At 45.0% G+C, this 17,126-nt stretch overlaps 1 protein-coding gene across 1 annotated transcript in view; it reads right to left on the bottom strand.

Moving 5' to 3' along the window:
* Positions 1-482: 482 nt before the first annotated feature.
* Positions 483-17,126, bottom strand: part of SHISA9 (shisa family member 9) — a 341,393-nt gene continuing 324,749 nt past the window's right edge. Inside the window, exons 4-5 of the mRNA XM_065920299.1 lie at positions 16,769-16,816; positions 483-865 (exon numbers count right to left, since the gene is read on the bottom strand). Coding sequence (XP_065776371.1) covers positions 483-865; positions 16,769-16,816 — 431 coding nt within the window. The remainder of the gene's footprint in view (positions 866-16,768; positions 16,817-17,126) is intronic.

Here is a 17,126-nt window from a genome sequence, read left to right as displayed (position 1 = left end):
ACCCCTTTTCTCTACCCCACCCTTTCCACCCTTTTCTCACTTTTTCACCCAGAAACAGACAACACGTGGTAAATGGTATATGTGCTCAACTGGACAATTTCTCTAAATTGTGCTACCTTTTTTTTTTTTTCCATCATGGATTTCAGTTTCAAGTTAGGAGGAAAAGAAAAAAATCAGCCCCATGGTTTGGGCGTGTGAGTCGGCCACCTCAGCCCTGAAGTTGAAAGAGGGTGCCTCAAGTTACCCCTTGGCTGTACCGTGGACCGTCCACGCTCCAGTCTTGCTCAGCTGCCCGCCGACACACATTAGGCAGGACGCAGGAAAAGCATGATTCCATGTCACCAGTAGGTTTATCATCAGTTGGTGTGGAGGGTGAGTGTGAAGGTGGGTGTGCTGGCGGGGGACAGGGGAGACGTGGGCTGGGGTATTTTTTGCCTCTCTCAGTTGAGTGTGGTCTCCAGGATGCCCCCTGTAGCGACAACTCAGACAGTCACTTCCGTTTTGCTGTTGGTGATGAAGTATGGCTGTGGGGGTGGGTAGTGCGGGGTGCGAGTTCCCAAGGGGTCACTGGAGCCTGACTCAGCCGTGCCAAGCTTGCCCTTGTTCCCATAAGCCTGTTGCCGCCGGAGAGACTGATCCTTGGGGTCCCAGCTCTTAAAGTTGGCGGTGGAGTTGTAGGCCAGGGGGTGGGGGGGCGTCTTGTTGGTGCGGGACTTCTGTCCATTCTGCTTGGCGGGGCCGTGCTCAGGGCTGAAAGCCCGCGGCTCATCCTCCACTCTCACAGGATGCAGCGGTAAGTTCCCCTTGGCAGCCAGCTCAGCCAGGTGCCGCCGCTTGGAGTAGAAGTCATCGTTTACCTTGTCGGCTGTACCATGGGACAGGTAGGTGGACGAAGGAGGGGAAGAGAGAGCAGAGAGAGGGAGAGAGAGGAGAGAGAGAAAGACAGTTAGGGATCAGCCAGGTCAACCCAAGAACAGCATCTCAGTGGGCCAACAGTCCAACGAGACACACACTAGAAACACCACCTGGAGCAGACAGAAGGAAGGAAGACAGGGCCATGTGTTCTTCACAAACAAGACCACGACCAAGAAGGTGAGGGCATCCCCAGTGGAATCTCTAGCTTCCCGCACCTCAATCCTTCTTCCCTCACCATCACACCTAGCACTCTGCCCTCCTTGCCTTTCTCATAAAATGCCAGTGTTGTTTCATCATGATGAAAACGATACCTCCTCATTAGAGAATATATTGAACACATTGAAAAATATTCATATCTATCAGCTACTGCCCCAAACAACTGATATCAATACTTGTGTATATTTTCTCTTGGTTTTCTCAACAGCTTCCTTTGGAATTTGCATCAGTGCCTTCATTTTTTGCTTTCAGCAGTTAAGCAGACCGGTGTTCAAATCCCACTTCTGACACCTACTAGCAGAGTAACTTTGATAAATAACTTTTATTATCATCAGCTTCTGCATCAGGAAAGTGGTTTCAATAAAAAGACTATTTCATAGGGTTGTTTAGTGGGTTAAGTGATATGCAATGTGCTTAGGTGTTAGTCACCATTATTATCATCATTGTTATGAATAATTGTAATTTCTCACTTTCTAACAAGCATTTCTACATATTGTTATGAATCACTAACAAAGATCACTCTAATACCTACATAATATTTCAGTGAACAGAACTACAAAAATCAATCAATTGTCCTATTGATGAACATTCAAGTGGTGCCAACATTTTGCTAATATAAATGAAGCTGAAATGAGAATTTTCTAGACTAAAGCTCTCTTTGTATTTAGAATTCTGAATATAAAATCATTCTTAAAATATCTTTCAATCTATATCAGAGGATGGAAAACTATAGTTCACAGATCAATCTAGCTCCCACTGGTTTTTGTAAATAGTTTTGCTGGAATTGTCCCCAGACCCATTCTGTTACCTACTGTGGCCACTTTTGCTCTGCAGTAGCAGATTTGAGTACTTGTGACAGCGACTGCATAGGTTACCTAGCCTGAAATATTTACTATCCAGCCCTGAAATGAATGATCTGAAGTAGAATTACTTGGCCAAAGGGCATAAACATTATTAAGGCCCTTTACACATATTAACAACTTTGCTACAAAAGAATTACACCAATTTCCACTTCATTCATTATCCTTTGCAGCACTGAATGACTCACTTCTTTCTTTTTTGTTGTTCTTCCTTCCCTCCCTTCTTTCTTCTTTCCTTTCCTTCTCGCTCAATTTATTTAATAAACTTCTGAGACCTTTATATTTTATTTTCTCACACAATTCTTTTGTTAGGAGAGCCACTATACCTTTAAAATTACCATGTAATCAATAAACTTTTGAGCTTACATCTCTCAGAAGCCCAGAAAAATGTGCTGCTCTTTTATGCACACTTCTAATATCTCATACTGTTCCATGTATGAATGTATGTAAATTCATGGAGGTCATTGCCCTTCTATGTTTATTTTCTCATTTGATCCTTTAACTACAAGAGGTGGTAAAGATGGGGATTATGACACCTGCTTGACAGATTAGGAAACTTTCAAGCTAAGGCATGTGAAATTATTTAACTGAGGTTACTCACTGCTAGTGACTGAGCCAAAGTAGAACCTAACTCCAGTAGATGCTATTTGATGCTTTTGAAAGGTTGCAGAGGGAAAGGTTTGCTTTCAGGAATAAGCAGACAAATATGCCCCCCTGCCCCCCTCTGCTTCTGTAGCAGAAAGCACTCATTGAGCTCTTTCCTAGTAGGTGTGGCCTGTACTTAAACTCCTCAGCACGATGCCCCAAGAAGCCACATGTTAACTTTCTAGGCTCCACACAGTTTAAGTTGGGTTTCTGACCATGTTTAATACAAACATCCCTGCAAAAATGCAATCTTTCAAGAGAATGCTCCCCTCTTCCTTGAATTCTAGAGCTATCTGAAGACACAGAATATCAATTCCAAAAGGAACCATGGGATAGCTACCGACATGGGAATGAGTTATTCAAGTCAATAGTAAAACTGCTGTCTTCTAGAGGAAAGTTCTAGGTTTCCAGTGTCATAATGTTTCAACAGAAGGATGCTCTGACACTGTCTCCTTGGACTTCAAAATTCATGTATCCAGTTATCTTCAGAACAGAGTAACTGGCATCTCCCACTCGAGGTGGCCAAGCCTGCATACACCAACACCACTCAGTCTGTTTCTTCAGGTTCTTCCTTCTCTTGAGAGTGGGAACACCAACTCTCTGGTTACTCAAGCCAGGAAGACAGGAGCAGATGCTGATGCCATCTTCCTCTTCTCCCCAGCACAACTGCTAACCCACAGGTCCTTCCAGCTGTATCTACCAAATGTTCCTCTAGCCTATGCAGCCAAAGGCATATTTCTAAATGCAAAATTGACCATCTACCAAAACCTCTCCAAGCAATTTTGTTTAGTCATTCATCAAATAGGCATGGGCCAGGTGACAGACACTGAAAATATAAGGGAGAATCAGAAAAAGACAAAGTCCCCGACCTCATGGAGTGGATATTCTGCTAGGGAGGACAGAAAGGAACCAAATAGTCCCACAAATGACATCAAAGTAGAAATATGATAAGTGTCTTGAACTATCAAATCTTTTGAGTATTTATAATAAGGTCTCTGAGCTGGTCAGAGAACCAGAAGTTGGAGCTGACATGTCTCACCCCTTCATTTACACCAGATGCTCTGTTATTCATCTTCAAGACTAAGCTAAGGTGTCATTTCCTGATTCCCCAAGCTCCCCCAGCAACCCCTGCTCTCTCTGTCATAGCACTGACTGTGCTGTTTTATAATTTTCCATTTTCCATCTATTTGCTCTCACTAGACTGTGAGTGCTTAGAGAGCAGAAACCTTATCTTTCCATTTGTGGGGCTCAGTGATTCTCCATACTGGCAGTGCATGGGAATCACATGGGAGAACTTTTAGAGCATTCACTTCTTTTCCAATTTAGGTTCCTTTTAATTCTTTTTCTTGTCTGATTGCTATGGCTAGGACTCCCAATATTATATTGAATAAAAGTGGCAAGAGCGGGCATCCTTGTCCTGTTCCTGATTTTAGCAGAGATGCTTTCAGCTTTTCACCATTGAATATGATGTTAGCTGTGGCTTTGTCATTTATGGTTTTTATTATGTTGAGGTATGTTCCCTCTATGCCCACTTTCTGGAGAGCTTTTGTCATAAACGGATGTTGAATTTTATCAAAAGCTGTTTTTTCCATCACTGACTCAATGGACATGAGTTTGAGCAAACTCCGGGAGTTGGTGATGGACAGGGAAGCCTGGCGTGTTGCAGTCCATGGGGTTGCAAAAAGTCAGGCACAACTGAGTGACTGACCTGAACTGATTGAGATGACCCTATGGATTTTATTCTTCAGTTTGTTAATGTGATGTATCATACTGATTGATTTGCAGATACTGAAAAATCTTTGCATCCCTGAGATAAATCCCACTTGATCATGGTGCATGATATTTATAGAATTACAGATTCCTGGATCCCTCTCCCAAGCAATTTCATCAGAATCTCTGAGGGTGTGGTCCAGGCATTTTTCTTTAAAGCCTCCCTGGATGATTCTAATGTACAACCCAAGTTGAGAACCACAGATACAGCCCTGGTGTCTGGCATGCTGCCTGTACATATTTTTTTTAATTAAAAAAGAAATGAGTAGTCACTTTAGTTTTCTTATCTCCAGCTGCCTCCCAGCTCAGGCACCCCTCCTTCATATAAAGTTTGACAAAGTCAGATCCCTCCATAACAGGTCACTCTCCAGGGCATGTGTCACAGCTGCCTTTCTACATTTGTTTATTCAGTTCATTTATTACTGTCTAACTCTTCCACTAGAGTTTCAAGAAAGAGAGCCTGGGTCTGATTTTTGCCCACCACTGTATAAGCAATGTCCAAACTAGTTCCTAACAGACGTAAGATACGCAATAATTATTCAGTGAATAAATTATGATCAAAATACAAAGCACAGGTAATATCAGGACAACAGTAGGAGTGGAAGTTCTTTTCCTTGTTTCAGTCTCTTGCTAAAACTCTCACCCACCATCATTCTGCACCCCCAGCATCATTCAGAACCATTTATCCCCATATTCTTCTTTCCAATCAACACACTAGTCTAATGTCAGCTCAGATCAAGGGATGCATTTGAGAATTCCTATTTCTGACAAACCCAGGAAACTGAATATGAAGCAGGTGTGCCAATAAATTGGCAAGTTGATATCCTCTTTAAAAATTCTAGATAAAAAAAAAAAGAAAGAAGGCTGAGCACCAAAGAACTGATGCCTGAGAGTCCCCTTGGACTGCAAGGAAATCAACCCTGGATATTGATTGAAAGGACTGATGCTAAAGCTGAAGCTCCAATATTTGGCCACCTGGCGTGAAGAGCTGACCCATTGGAAAAGACCCTGATGCTGGGAAAGATTGAGGGCAGGAGGAAAAACAGACAACAGAGGATGAGATGGTTGGATGGCATCACTGACTCAATGGACGTGAGTTTGAGCAAACTCTGGGAGATAGTGAAGGACAGGGAAGTCAGTCATGCTGCGGTTCATGGTGTTGCAAAGAGTCAGACATAACTTAATAACTGAACAACAAAATTAGTCATGGGGCAACTCTTGCCATATCAGTGCTAGTTTGAGAAGCAGCCCCCACTAAGAAATCATGGAGTGCCACATGGAAAACCTACATCCTTCTCCACACTCAGCCCTGAATAGGTCTCTTGGTGAACTCGACACTGGGAAAGCCCTGAGCTCTGAAAATGTTTGGTATGTGGTACAAAGGTGGGACAGAAAAGTCTGCAGGCTTTGGAATCAGAACCTGAGTATATGAGATGTTGGTAATTTCAACCTCCTATATTGCTAATTCTTTTGGTGTAAAATGAGGATAAAATAAGTAATCTGAGGTTTATTGTTAGGAATAAATTGTATGAGACGTAGAAGCTCTATAGCATAATACGGAAAGAGAGTAACTATTCAACTATTCTATTTTGTCTGTCTTCTGGCTTATGAAGGAGGCATTGGATTAAATCCAACATTTACTGAGCACTCTGTGCCAGACATCCTGCTAAGCACAAAGGAAGCAGTCATCCAAACCAACCATCCTTACTTCCTTTCTTCTTCCCCTTTTTGCTTCCTTCCACCTGCCATGTGTGATGGGTGCCTAGTTCTCACTATGAGATGACATAAGAAGTGGCTTTTTCCACTTGGGATGAGGGGCTGGTTAAGGAATGCATCCTTGTGGATGGCATCTGAAGGTAAAAAGCATCAGAAACAGCACCCAGGTGAAGGCACATAGGGTATGTTGCAAAAGTAGCTGTAATACTTTGCAATTTCTTCCAGTAGGAAGTAGAGTCTATTTCCCCACCTTTGGAATATGACCTGACCTTGCCATTGGCTTTAATTAGTAGACTTTAGCAGAAATGATGTCATGCATACCCCAAATCTGTGCTTTTAAAAGTTCTACTGCTTCTGCTATCAGGCTCTTGGAACCCTGCCTCCATGTGCAAAAAGAAGCCCAAGTTAGCCTCCTGAAGGATGAGAAACCTGCATTCCAGTTGCCCACATTCACCACAGCCAACAGCAACCTGGTACCTGCCAGATACCAAGTGAGACCATCCTGGACCATTAGCCCACCTGCCATTAGCCATACAGATACCATACAACCATTAGCCCACCTGCCAGCTAACCACAGATACCAAGAAGGCCTGAACAAGAACAGCTAGGTCAGCCCAAACAAGAATAAGTGCCCAGCTAACCGAGAACCACAAGCCGTATAAGCAGTTTCTATGTTAAGCCATTAAGTTTGGGGGTAATTTGTTATGCAGCAGTAGATAACTGATACAGAACATTTACAAAAGCCCTGAGGTGGGAAGTAGCATGGTAGTTTCAAAAACTGAAAGGATATCTATGTAATAAAGTGAAGAAAACAAGGGGTTATCAGATCATCTAATGTTCTGTAGGGAGGACTGTATTACTCACAACTGTTGTCTGATGCCCTCCCTTCACAAGACTCAGAGGTGTTTTCTACAAGTGCAGAGCAAGTACAGACTTGCTGCCTGGGGTGTGAAACTGTCCTTCAAAGAGTTATTTTCGAGATTATTTCGACAAGGATGTGGTTGGTGGTTAGGTGGATGAACTGTTCCCATAGCCAGAAAATGCAATTTTCGTGGAATCCTCTTTCTCATCCCCTCTGATTTAGGTATTGAGGACAGGAAAGAAATGCTTACCTGACCACTCTCAGCATTGTGCATTATGGTCCCTGTCTTAGTATATTAAAAAGCTACTTGTGAAAGAAATCACAGATTCATTGAGCAGCTTTGTAAGCCCCGTTAATAAATGCATTAACCTAATCATCTTGGATATCTTGTGGGCAGATGGCTAACAAGCCAACCAGGAAACAGATGTGTGAGGCTTTCAACAACACTGGTCCTCTCTGTTTTGATTTTTCTTCATTTAAAGAGAGGAAGAAAGAATGAAAAAGGTGCTTTCCTTCCAATAAGCCTAATTGCCTTGAAGGAACTAAGGCTATAAAATTAAACTGTACCATCCTCCATCTGTCTCTCTCTTAATTAGCAGCAGACACTGGTACAGGTGCTGGGTGGGATGGAGCTTTGCCTCCGTGGATGGCAAGAGTCAAGGTAATAACCAGTTTTCAAAACAAGCTACATAGCTGAGGGTCTCAGCAAGTGGCCTCCCACCTACCTTCTTTCCTTGGGACAAAGGTATCTTAAGGAGAGGTTCCCACAGCTCTTTCTCAGTTGGTGTTCATCTTGGGTCTCAGGTGATGGATTTCACCTGGTAAGCAATGTCCCGACCTAGGCTTTCACTAATTCCCCCACATATCCCTATCCTTGGTCCAGGAATATAGCGGAATAAGCTTCCCATCACATTTACAAACCAAATCCAAATGATTTGCATGACCTGGTCTGCCTAACCTGATCCTTGGCAGTTGGTTCACCCTCATGCTTCCCACACTTGCTATGACCTCACTTAGCGCACTGGTTTCCCAAGGCTGCCACAGCACAAGTTGGCACAAACTAGGCAACTCCAAACAACAGAAATGGATTCTTTCCCAGTTCTGGAGTCCAGGTGTCAGTGGGTCTGTGCTCCTTTTGCAGGCTCTAGTGAAGCATCCTTCCTTGTCTCTTCCAGCTTCCAGTGGTGGCGGTAATCCTGGCATTCTCTGCCTGTAGCAGCATCTCCTGTCTTTGCCTCTGACTTCACAGGGCTCTCCTCTGTGTGTGTGTCCAGCTTCCAATTTGTTCTGTTTCTCTAATACATCGTCCACACTGTGGAAGTCTTCGTGACCTGGGCCTCACAGGGATGGAAAGACTGGAGCTTCTGGGGCAGGAGAACCAGGTTTCTGCCCAGCTCCAAACCCCTGGCTGGAAACTTGCAGAGGCATCAGCGTTTTCTATCAGCCATAGCTCAGGGGAGCTAGGATTGAGGCAGGTGCAGGAGGCAGGGATTGGTTAAACAGACTGCCTGGAGACAGCAGCAGGCTGTGCTGATGCACCTCCCTCCCAGCTCCCTCAGCAGTAACCTGTAATCTGACTAAGAGCCCACCTTTAAGTGTATGCTCTGCCCCAGGTACCCAGATAGGGAATGGACATTTGTTACCCCACTGAATACTCTCAAAGGCTTCCCTGGTGGCTCAGATAGTAAAGAATCTGCCTACAGTACAGGAGGACGCAGGTTTGATCCCTGGGTCATGAAGATCCCCTGGAGAAGGGAATGGCTACCCACTCCATTATTCTTGCCTGGAGAATTCCATCGACAGAGGAGCCTGGCGGGCTACAGTCCGTGGTGTCGCAAAGAGTTGGACACAACCGAGCCACTAACACTTTCACTTTCACACTCTCAATATCCTAACGAGATCGGTGCTATTGTTGGTCTCCTTTTATAAATGGGGAAACTGAAATGACAGAGCTTTGGCAACATGTCCAAGTGACAATGCTGGGATCTGAATCCAGGGAACCTGACTGAATTCCAAGTATCTTAGAATTTACGAATCTGTGGCAACAACACTCACCACTATTTAGCCATCTGCCCACCTGACAGAAGAAACACTTGTTTCCTTAACAAGTTTCTATCCACTAGAAAAGGTTTTCCCCAAACTCCAAAGAAGATGGAGGACAGAGTGAAAAGTACATGGAGAAAACACTTTTCTTGATTCCTCCTCTCCAAACACTGGAGATTGAGATATACATGTAAGCTTGTTCACACAAGGCGATATCAAAATGTCACAACTGGAAGTCTCAAATTTTCCCTGAAGGCAAGATATGTTTGCTGCTTCTTTCCTTAAAGTGGGACAGGAGAAAGGGAGCTGGGATGTCATAAGACTGCCTGCCAGGTCCTCCGCACTCAGCTGGCTACTGCATTAAAGAGTATGGGTCTCACCTCCTCTGAGATGCACTGGCATTGGCTGGAGTGCTGGCCAGTCACCAACTACAAGTGGTTTCCTGTTACAGAGCTGGGTTGGGTAAGATGCTATATGCTTCTCATAGAACTGGGAGGAGCCTGAAGCTTCATCATTGCCCCAGCCAGGCACATCCAGGTGCTTCAGACGAATCATCTCGTTTAATTGGCTCCCTGCCCCGCCTCTCGAGCCAATGAGGTAGATGCGGTTGCCTGGGTGTTTCATGCTACATCACACCGATTGTCTCCACGACAATGTGGGGAGAGCCCATTCTGAGATATTCACCAATGTTCTTCTCCCTCTGCTTCCACTCTGCCCTCCCCACCACTCAGCGAGCAGAGATCACTTTTGATGGTGACAAAGGGTTCCGAGTGTTGCTTCTGAATCCTACACTGAGATTTCAACAGCTACAGTAGAGTCTTGGAGGGTGAGACTTTGGCAATAAGATCTGAGAAGGCTGAGAGAGAAAGAAAGATTAGTGAGACTGAGAGCCTGGAGAATTCAGTGCATCCGGCTTATACAGAAGATTGCAGAGTTTGGAAGAATGCACCCTTGCTTTTCGTAACTGTAGAATCTTCTTTACAATACAGTAGAAAGAACATGAACTTGGAAAGCACACAGACCTGAGTTCAAATCTCAATTTACAAGCTGGAGGCCTTCAGCAAGTTACCTAGGTCCTCATACCTTCCCAGTAAAATTGAAAATAAATAACAGTGCTGGCTGATTGTTATATGGCAGAAACCAACACAGCATTTTAAACTAATTATCCTCTGATAAAAAAAAATAACAATGCCTGCCTATGTGGTAGGGCGTTAGGGTATTCAAGAGCATTGTGTGAACTATACTGTATAATGTGAGGTACCAATGTCCTTGCTTCATGGTAGGTATTCATTAGACAGTAACCACTATCGCCTCATTGCCAAAAAATAAAAAGAATACAAAATGAGGATAAGAAGACCTACTGTGCAGAGTGCAGCAGAGAAGTAAACAAGACAAGGCATGAAAACACAAACCACTATGCCCGGTGCACAGTAGGACTCCTTAAATGTACACCCCACATGAGATGATATTGTAAATACTGCTATTATCTCCCAGAACTCTTCTACCATTTTTTTTTGGGGGGGGGCACATGGCCACCCAGTCCTAGACTTCCCCAGCCTTCTTAGAAGCTAAACTTGGCCATGTGGCTGATCTCTCACCAATGCAATGTTAGCAAAAGTGATGCACCCAATTTCCACTTCATATTACTCACTTCAAAGAAAGTTGGTTGTCCTGGGTGTCCTCTCTCCCCCTTCCCATAGGCCATGACAACAACTAACTATAACAGCGCAGACAAGGACAATCCAGTAGAGGGTCTGCAGAGCAACAATGTTGCAGGAACCTGGGTCCCTGAGTGACAGCTTGGAATACGGTCTGGACCACTCCCTTTGAGGTGATGACGTGAAACAGAAATATACTTCTTTCTTTTAAGCCACTGTATTTAGGGGGCCTTTTGGTTCACTAGGACAGTACTGACCTTTTATTTATATAGGGATGTTTTCTCGATCTCTACATTTTTTTCTCTCCATCATAAGCTGAATTAAAAAATAAAAGGGGAAATAGATCATGTTAAAAAAAAAAAGCACCCAGGTATTTCACTCCTTTTGAAATACATGCTCTAAAGCTGCAGAGGCTTCTGGGACTGTCTCAGCAGGCAGAAATAAGAAAGGCAGGGAAAAAAAAAAAAAAAAAAAGCCCAGCTTCCCAGGCAGAAGATAGCCAGGAAGAAGGTGGAAAGATTTGTCTTTATGGCAAATTAGCCCCATTTCACCTGGTTCCGGGCCTCACTGCAGAGGTACAAGGAGGGAAAATCACATTTGAACCAGTTTCTAATGAAACCCGGGACTCCTGGCTGTTCTTATAGGGCTGCACATCTTTCCTGAAGTCTGAAGTCTTATCTCTCCAAGAGAGAAAATTGGAGATGGAAGAACAGGAGCTTGGCCCTTTTTGTCTCTGCCCTGAGAACTCCCATGTGGAAGCCCTGCTACCTTTGTTGAGAGGGTTCTGAAACAGTTCCTGGCTTGGGCTTTGCACTAAAGTTGTCCACCTGCACCATTGGCCCCTTGGTTGTGGCTGCAGGGAGCTCTCTGTGAATGTCTTGCTGCCAACGGACCGATGAAACCTCAAGTCTCTTCCCTTAGGCAGTCCTGCTGGACAGTCACTACTTTCTGAAAGGCTACTGAACAAAGCCAGATGGCCTCATTGTCCATCCATCGCTGACCACAGCATCCCCTGCCTTGAAAGGTCCTAGATGGAAACTGCGCACTCATTCACCGCCTTTCATCCTGCTCCCTAGATGGAGATTTTTTTTTTTTTCAGAAATTCATTACTCGGTTTGTCTTATGATCAACCTTCCAGCTAGTGAAATTTTACACATCTGGTGATTTTTTAAAGGGAGGAAATAAAGGTTAATTCTCCTTAATGCTACCTACCTCCTTCCAATGTACTGTAGCAAAGGATGGTCTCAGAGTAGATGATAAGATTTGGTACCCTGTGCTAGATGAATGCATGGAGGACCTCCATTCTTCCATGTTCCCTATATCCATGTTCTTTTTATGTGATTTTGAAATTCACCCCCCAAAAGAAGGATCTCTTTCCTCACCACTGGATTCCAAGTTCATCCATGTGACTAATGAAGGTGACCAGACATGACACACACAGAATTTTGAAAAGTGCTTTTTGGCATTTGGCTGCTCTCTTGCACCTTTGTCCGCATCATGAGAACATGTCTGGGCTACTCTCTCTGAGGATGAAAGACACCTGAAGCAGAACCAAGTCACCCCAGTCTTTCCAGCTGAAACTAGCCTACATTAGTCAACATTCAGCCAACCCCCAGATATATGGGTGAATTCAGTTGAGATTAGAAGAACCTCCTGCATCAGCATAAACCACTGGCACTTAGACCCCAACCCCAATAAGTGCTGAGCTAAATAATTTTAAGGCATGAGATTTGAGGTTGCTTGTTATGCAGCATTATTGTAACAATGGATAACTGACACAAATACCAATCATTCACTCACCCTACTCCCAGGAAGAGCCCCAATTTCCAGATAGGGATCCATGTTGCCTCTACTCTAAATCCACATGGTTTGGATGACATACACCTCCACTCCTTTCCCCCAACCATCCTCCCAGGATGACAAATAACCCATTTCATCACCCTAACATAACATGACATTTCATAACCATAACAATTTGTTCAGAGGTGAGTGGTCACATGACAAGGTAGTCAATCAGAGTAAAGCCTGGGATCCTTACTTATGGAGACAGAGGGTTCAATGAGATCAAGGATCCCTGCCTTCCACTTATAGGAGAAGCAACCAGAGCTGTGGGCTCCACATGACAGCCAGCACAGTAGAACCAGCGCTGGATCTAAACACATACTTCCTGGCTTCCACCTGGTTCATTTTTCTGCTACTCCCATGGCCTCTTCAGAAAAGACAGCAAGATTCCCCTCAAATGCAATGCATATGCCAGGGCCACCATGCAAGATTTGGGGGAATTTAGCATGAATGGCATCTAGCCAGCTTAACCTCAGCATGTACATGCTTCAGTCATGTCCAACTCTTTGAGACCTTATGCAGTGTAGCCAGCCAGGCTCCTCTGTCCCTGGGATTCTCCAGGCAAGAATACTGGAGTGGGTTGCCATGCCCTCCTCCAGGGGACCTTCCCACCTCAGGGATCAAACTCGTGTCTCTTGTGTCTCCTACACTGGCAGGCGTTTTGTTTGTTGTTTTTTGTTTTTTACCACTAGCGCCACCTGGGAAGTCCTTAGTCTCAGAAGGACACGCTCAAACTAGTCCCCAGGGCTTGGTACGCGGACCTCCAGCAGCGACCACTAGGGGGAGACTTGCCTGAAAAACATCAGGTATTAAAAAACAAATACAGTAGAGCAAGTTGGGCTACCACAGTGGGTCAGCAGTACAAGAATGCGCCTGCAATGCAGGAGCCACAGGAGATGCGAGTCTGACCGCTGGATCAGGAAGATCCCCTGGAGAAGGGCATGGCAACCCACTCCAGTATTCTTGCCTGGGAAATCCCATGGACAGAGGAGCCTGGCAGGCTACAGTCGATAGGGTTACAAAGAGTCAGACATGACTGAAGAGACTGCATATGCACACACGCCCACAGCGCAAACTGGTAAGATCTGCTTTGCCATTTCCTGGCAGATAGGATTCCCCTCCAAAGTCAGTGAGAGTCAATGCAAGTGGAAGCAGGACACTTGTATCTTCAGGGGCCTTTCCCCCTCTCCTTCACAGCTAACCTCCCCTGGACACAGTCATCCCTTACCCGCTGTTTGTAAAGTGGGTTCATAGCAACACTCACACTCCGGATGTTAAGACATGAACTGGCTTTACTGATAGAAAAGAGATCAGATGTCAGAAGTGTTTGTGGGACTTCTCTGTTACTGCAGTGGTTAAGAATCTGCCTTCCAAGGCAGAGGACACAGGTTTGATTCCTGGTTGGGGAACTAAGATTCCACATGTCACAGGGCAACTACTGAGCCCACACACCAAACTAAGACCCAATGCAGCCAAACAAATAAATAAATTCTTAAAGTGTTTGGGAAATGATGGATTTTACAGAGTTTGATAGTTTCTTTACCTTGAGATTTTTCAGAACTTTAATTTGCTCACCTGATAATATTAGTATTCATAATATCAGTTACTATGTCATCACTTTCAACACACCAGACACTGTGACATGTATTGCACATGTTATCTCATCTTATCCTCACAACAACCTTAGGAGGGAGGTGATAGTGATGTGGCCACCTTGTAGATCAGAAATGAGGGGCTCAGAGAGGTTGAATGACTTGGGGAAAGTAACAAGGTGGGGCTATGAATGGAGCCCAGGTGTGTCTGAAGCTAAGCGCATCACATCCTGCTTATACCTTCCTTTCAAGAAGCTGGCGTGCATGCTCTGTCAGTCGCTAAGTCGTGTCTGACTCTTTATGACCCCATGGACTGTAGCCCGCCAGACTCCTCCATCCATGGGATTTCCCAGGCAGGAATACTGGAGCAGGTTACCATTTCCTTCTCCAAGGGATCTTTCTGACCTAGGGATCGAATCCACATCTCCTGCATTGACAGGCAGGTTCTTTACCACTGAGCCACTGAGGAAGTCCTCAAGAAGTTGACAGGTGTGCAAACCCCTGACCTTAGGGGTGTACAAACCCACACCTTAGGCAGATTGAGGGTCTGGAGGTTGAGTAGAAAACAACAGGGGAAGACAAGTGACCCCAGAGGTCCCCTCTCTGGAACCTCTTTTCTTCTCCCCTGATAAAGCAGAATAAATAAAGGTGCATTTAGCAGGACTGGTGAAATTAGCCTGGTTGGGGTAGAAAAATAGCCTCTAAGCCCTTGCTTCTGACCCATCCTGAAATATGTTCTAAATGCATCCGACAATAACAGGCTGATATCAGGACACGGATATTGACTGCCTCTACATGCTGTCACGGGCATCGTAATGGCTTTGTTTTTCACAAGGGAAGGAAAAAAAAAAAGTTTATGCCTCAAATTAGCAGGTCTGTCATGTTCCAAATTGTTTGCATTTCTAAAAATGGACGTTGACATGTGAATAGTTATTATCTAATACAAGACCCAAAAAACTCCCTCTCTCAAGGCAACAACTGGGTGATCAAGGGATTCTCATTAGACACGAGGGTCTAAAGCTCTCTCTCTCTCTCTCCCAATTCTGGAATAAGGGGCGGCTCTCTCCATTCACCCCTCTTCGCTGAGGCTGCTTATGGGCCTCTGGGTTTCTGGTCACACTCCCCTCTTCAGAACTCTCAAGCCACAGAAAGATGCTTGGCGATCCAAGCAAAGGGTCTTAGGGTCTTAGTTTCCCAGCAAGATTTCTCTAGTGCAGTGGTTTTTAAAGTATGGTCCCCAGACCACCAGCAGCAGCTCACCTCGGAAACAGTTAGCAATTCAGCTCCTCAGGCCACACTCACGGTCTAGTGAATGAGATGCTCCAGGATAGTGTCCAGGAAACAGGCTTCAACATCCCTCCAGGGGATGCTGATACGCGCTTAAATGGCTCAAAGGTGAGGACCATGGGTCAGCCCACAGCTCCCTCCCCTTCTCTCACACACATTCTACAGTCTCTTCATTATTCCTCTACTCCATTTTCTTCTCTTCATCCTCTACCACCCCAGTTCAGAGCACTGCCCACCTGGATGACTGCAACAGCCCCCCAGCGGGTGGTCCCAATTTCAGTCCACCCTCCCTTGATCCAGTCTCTAGTTGGAAACCAGCATTGTCTTTCAAGAAGGCAAAATGGCCCTACCAGTACCTTCCCTACAGCCCTGCAACATCTTCTAACTTCTCCCAGTTCAAGGTCACTAAAGAGTTGGAGCTCCATCTGCTTGGGTCAGCTATATCTTTCCAATACCAAATTCAACAAAGCACAAGGAGTGAAGAAAGAAGAGAACTGCATTTCTGGCCTGTTCTGGAAAAGAGCTACTCCCACCACTCCCCAGTGGGAAATAACTAAATATTAGAGCTAGGCAGACATGGGTTCAAATTTCAGCTCCATCACTTAGTAGCTAGCTGACTTTAGATAAGCAAGACTTAGACTCGATCAGACACCCGGGTCCTTATTAATAAAGAGGATTAATAAAGGGGAAGGACAACACACATATGGCTGGATCATCAGAGAATTTAACGATAAAATGATATCAAGGGCCCAGCCCTCTGTCTGGCACATAGCAGGGGGTAAATAAATTATAATTACCACCTGCCTCTGTCAGCCAGCTAGTTAACACACAGACACAAATGGACTAACTCCTTAACTTTCAGCTCATCATGATAGCCAGGAGAGTTAAAAAGAGCATCTGTTCCCCAAAAGGCTAATCAATCCCAAGACCCAAGGCCAACAATCTGTCACTCCCTCAGAAGTTGTTTTCCCCCTGCATTAAATCACCTTATGTTTTGCCATTTGCCTGTGCAGCTTTCTGAGAAGGAAAAAAAAAAAAAAAAAAAAACATTTCCTGGATGTCTTACCTGGGATGGCTTCTGATAGCGACATTTTCCTTCAGGCAATGAACATCAGGAAGTGAAGAGGATCACACTTTTTAGCAACAGCCTGGAGACACGCCACCCCAGGTGCACACACACATACACACACACACACACAACACCTACACACTGGAACTCAGACGGACCTGCAGATCCAGCCAACATGGACACACGTGTGCACTGGGTCACACACAGACAGTGGGATGCTCTGTGCCTTCATGGATCAACGCCAAATCCAACAACACCTAGACAAAAGAGCTAGAAAAAAAACCGTACGGTACCTTTCGGTGACTTAAGTGTCGCCACTGTCCAGTCACCCTCAGAACTTCCTAAAAAAATAACAATGGAGAGATGCTGATCTGCTCACCGGCTACCCACGTGCACGGCGCCCTCACACCCAGATGCTGCTGTTTGCGTCTCAGCTGCAGTCTTTAAGTGTGTGTGTGTGTGTTGGGGGGGGGGGGGGGGCAGGTCTCAGGGGACTCAGGAAGAAGGCGAGGGAGTGAATGCACAACTGTGATTATGTGAACACTTCTCTCTGCAAGGTCCTGAAGCATGATCGAGATAATGCCCAATACAGGATCAAAAAAGGTTCCCCTTGAAAAAGCCTAGATGTATTCAGACAGAGACAGACAATTC

The sequence above is a fragment of the Muntiacus reevesi genome, chromosome 2 (genome assembly GCF_963930625.1).
Source record: "Muntiacus reevesi chromosome 2, mMunRee1.1, whole genome shotgun sequence".
Classification (NCBI taxonomy): Eukaryota; Metazoa; Chordata; class Mammalia; order Artiodactyla; family Cervidae; genus Muntiacus; species Muntiacus reevesi.
The sequence above is the reverse complement of the archived record's forward strand: the minus strand, read 5'-3'. Positions and strand labels throughout refer to the sequence as shown.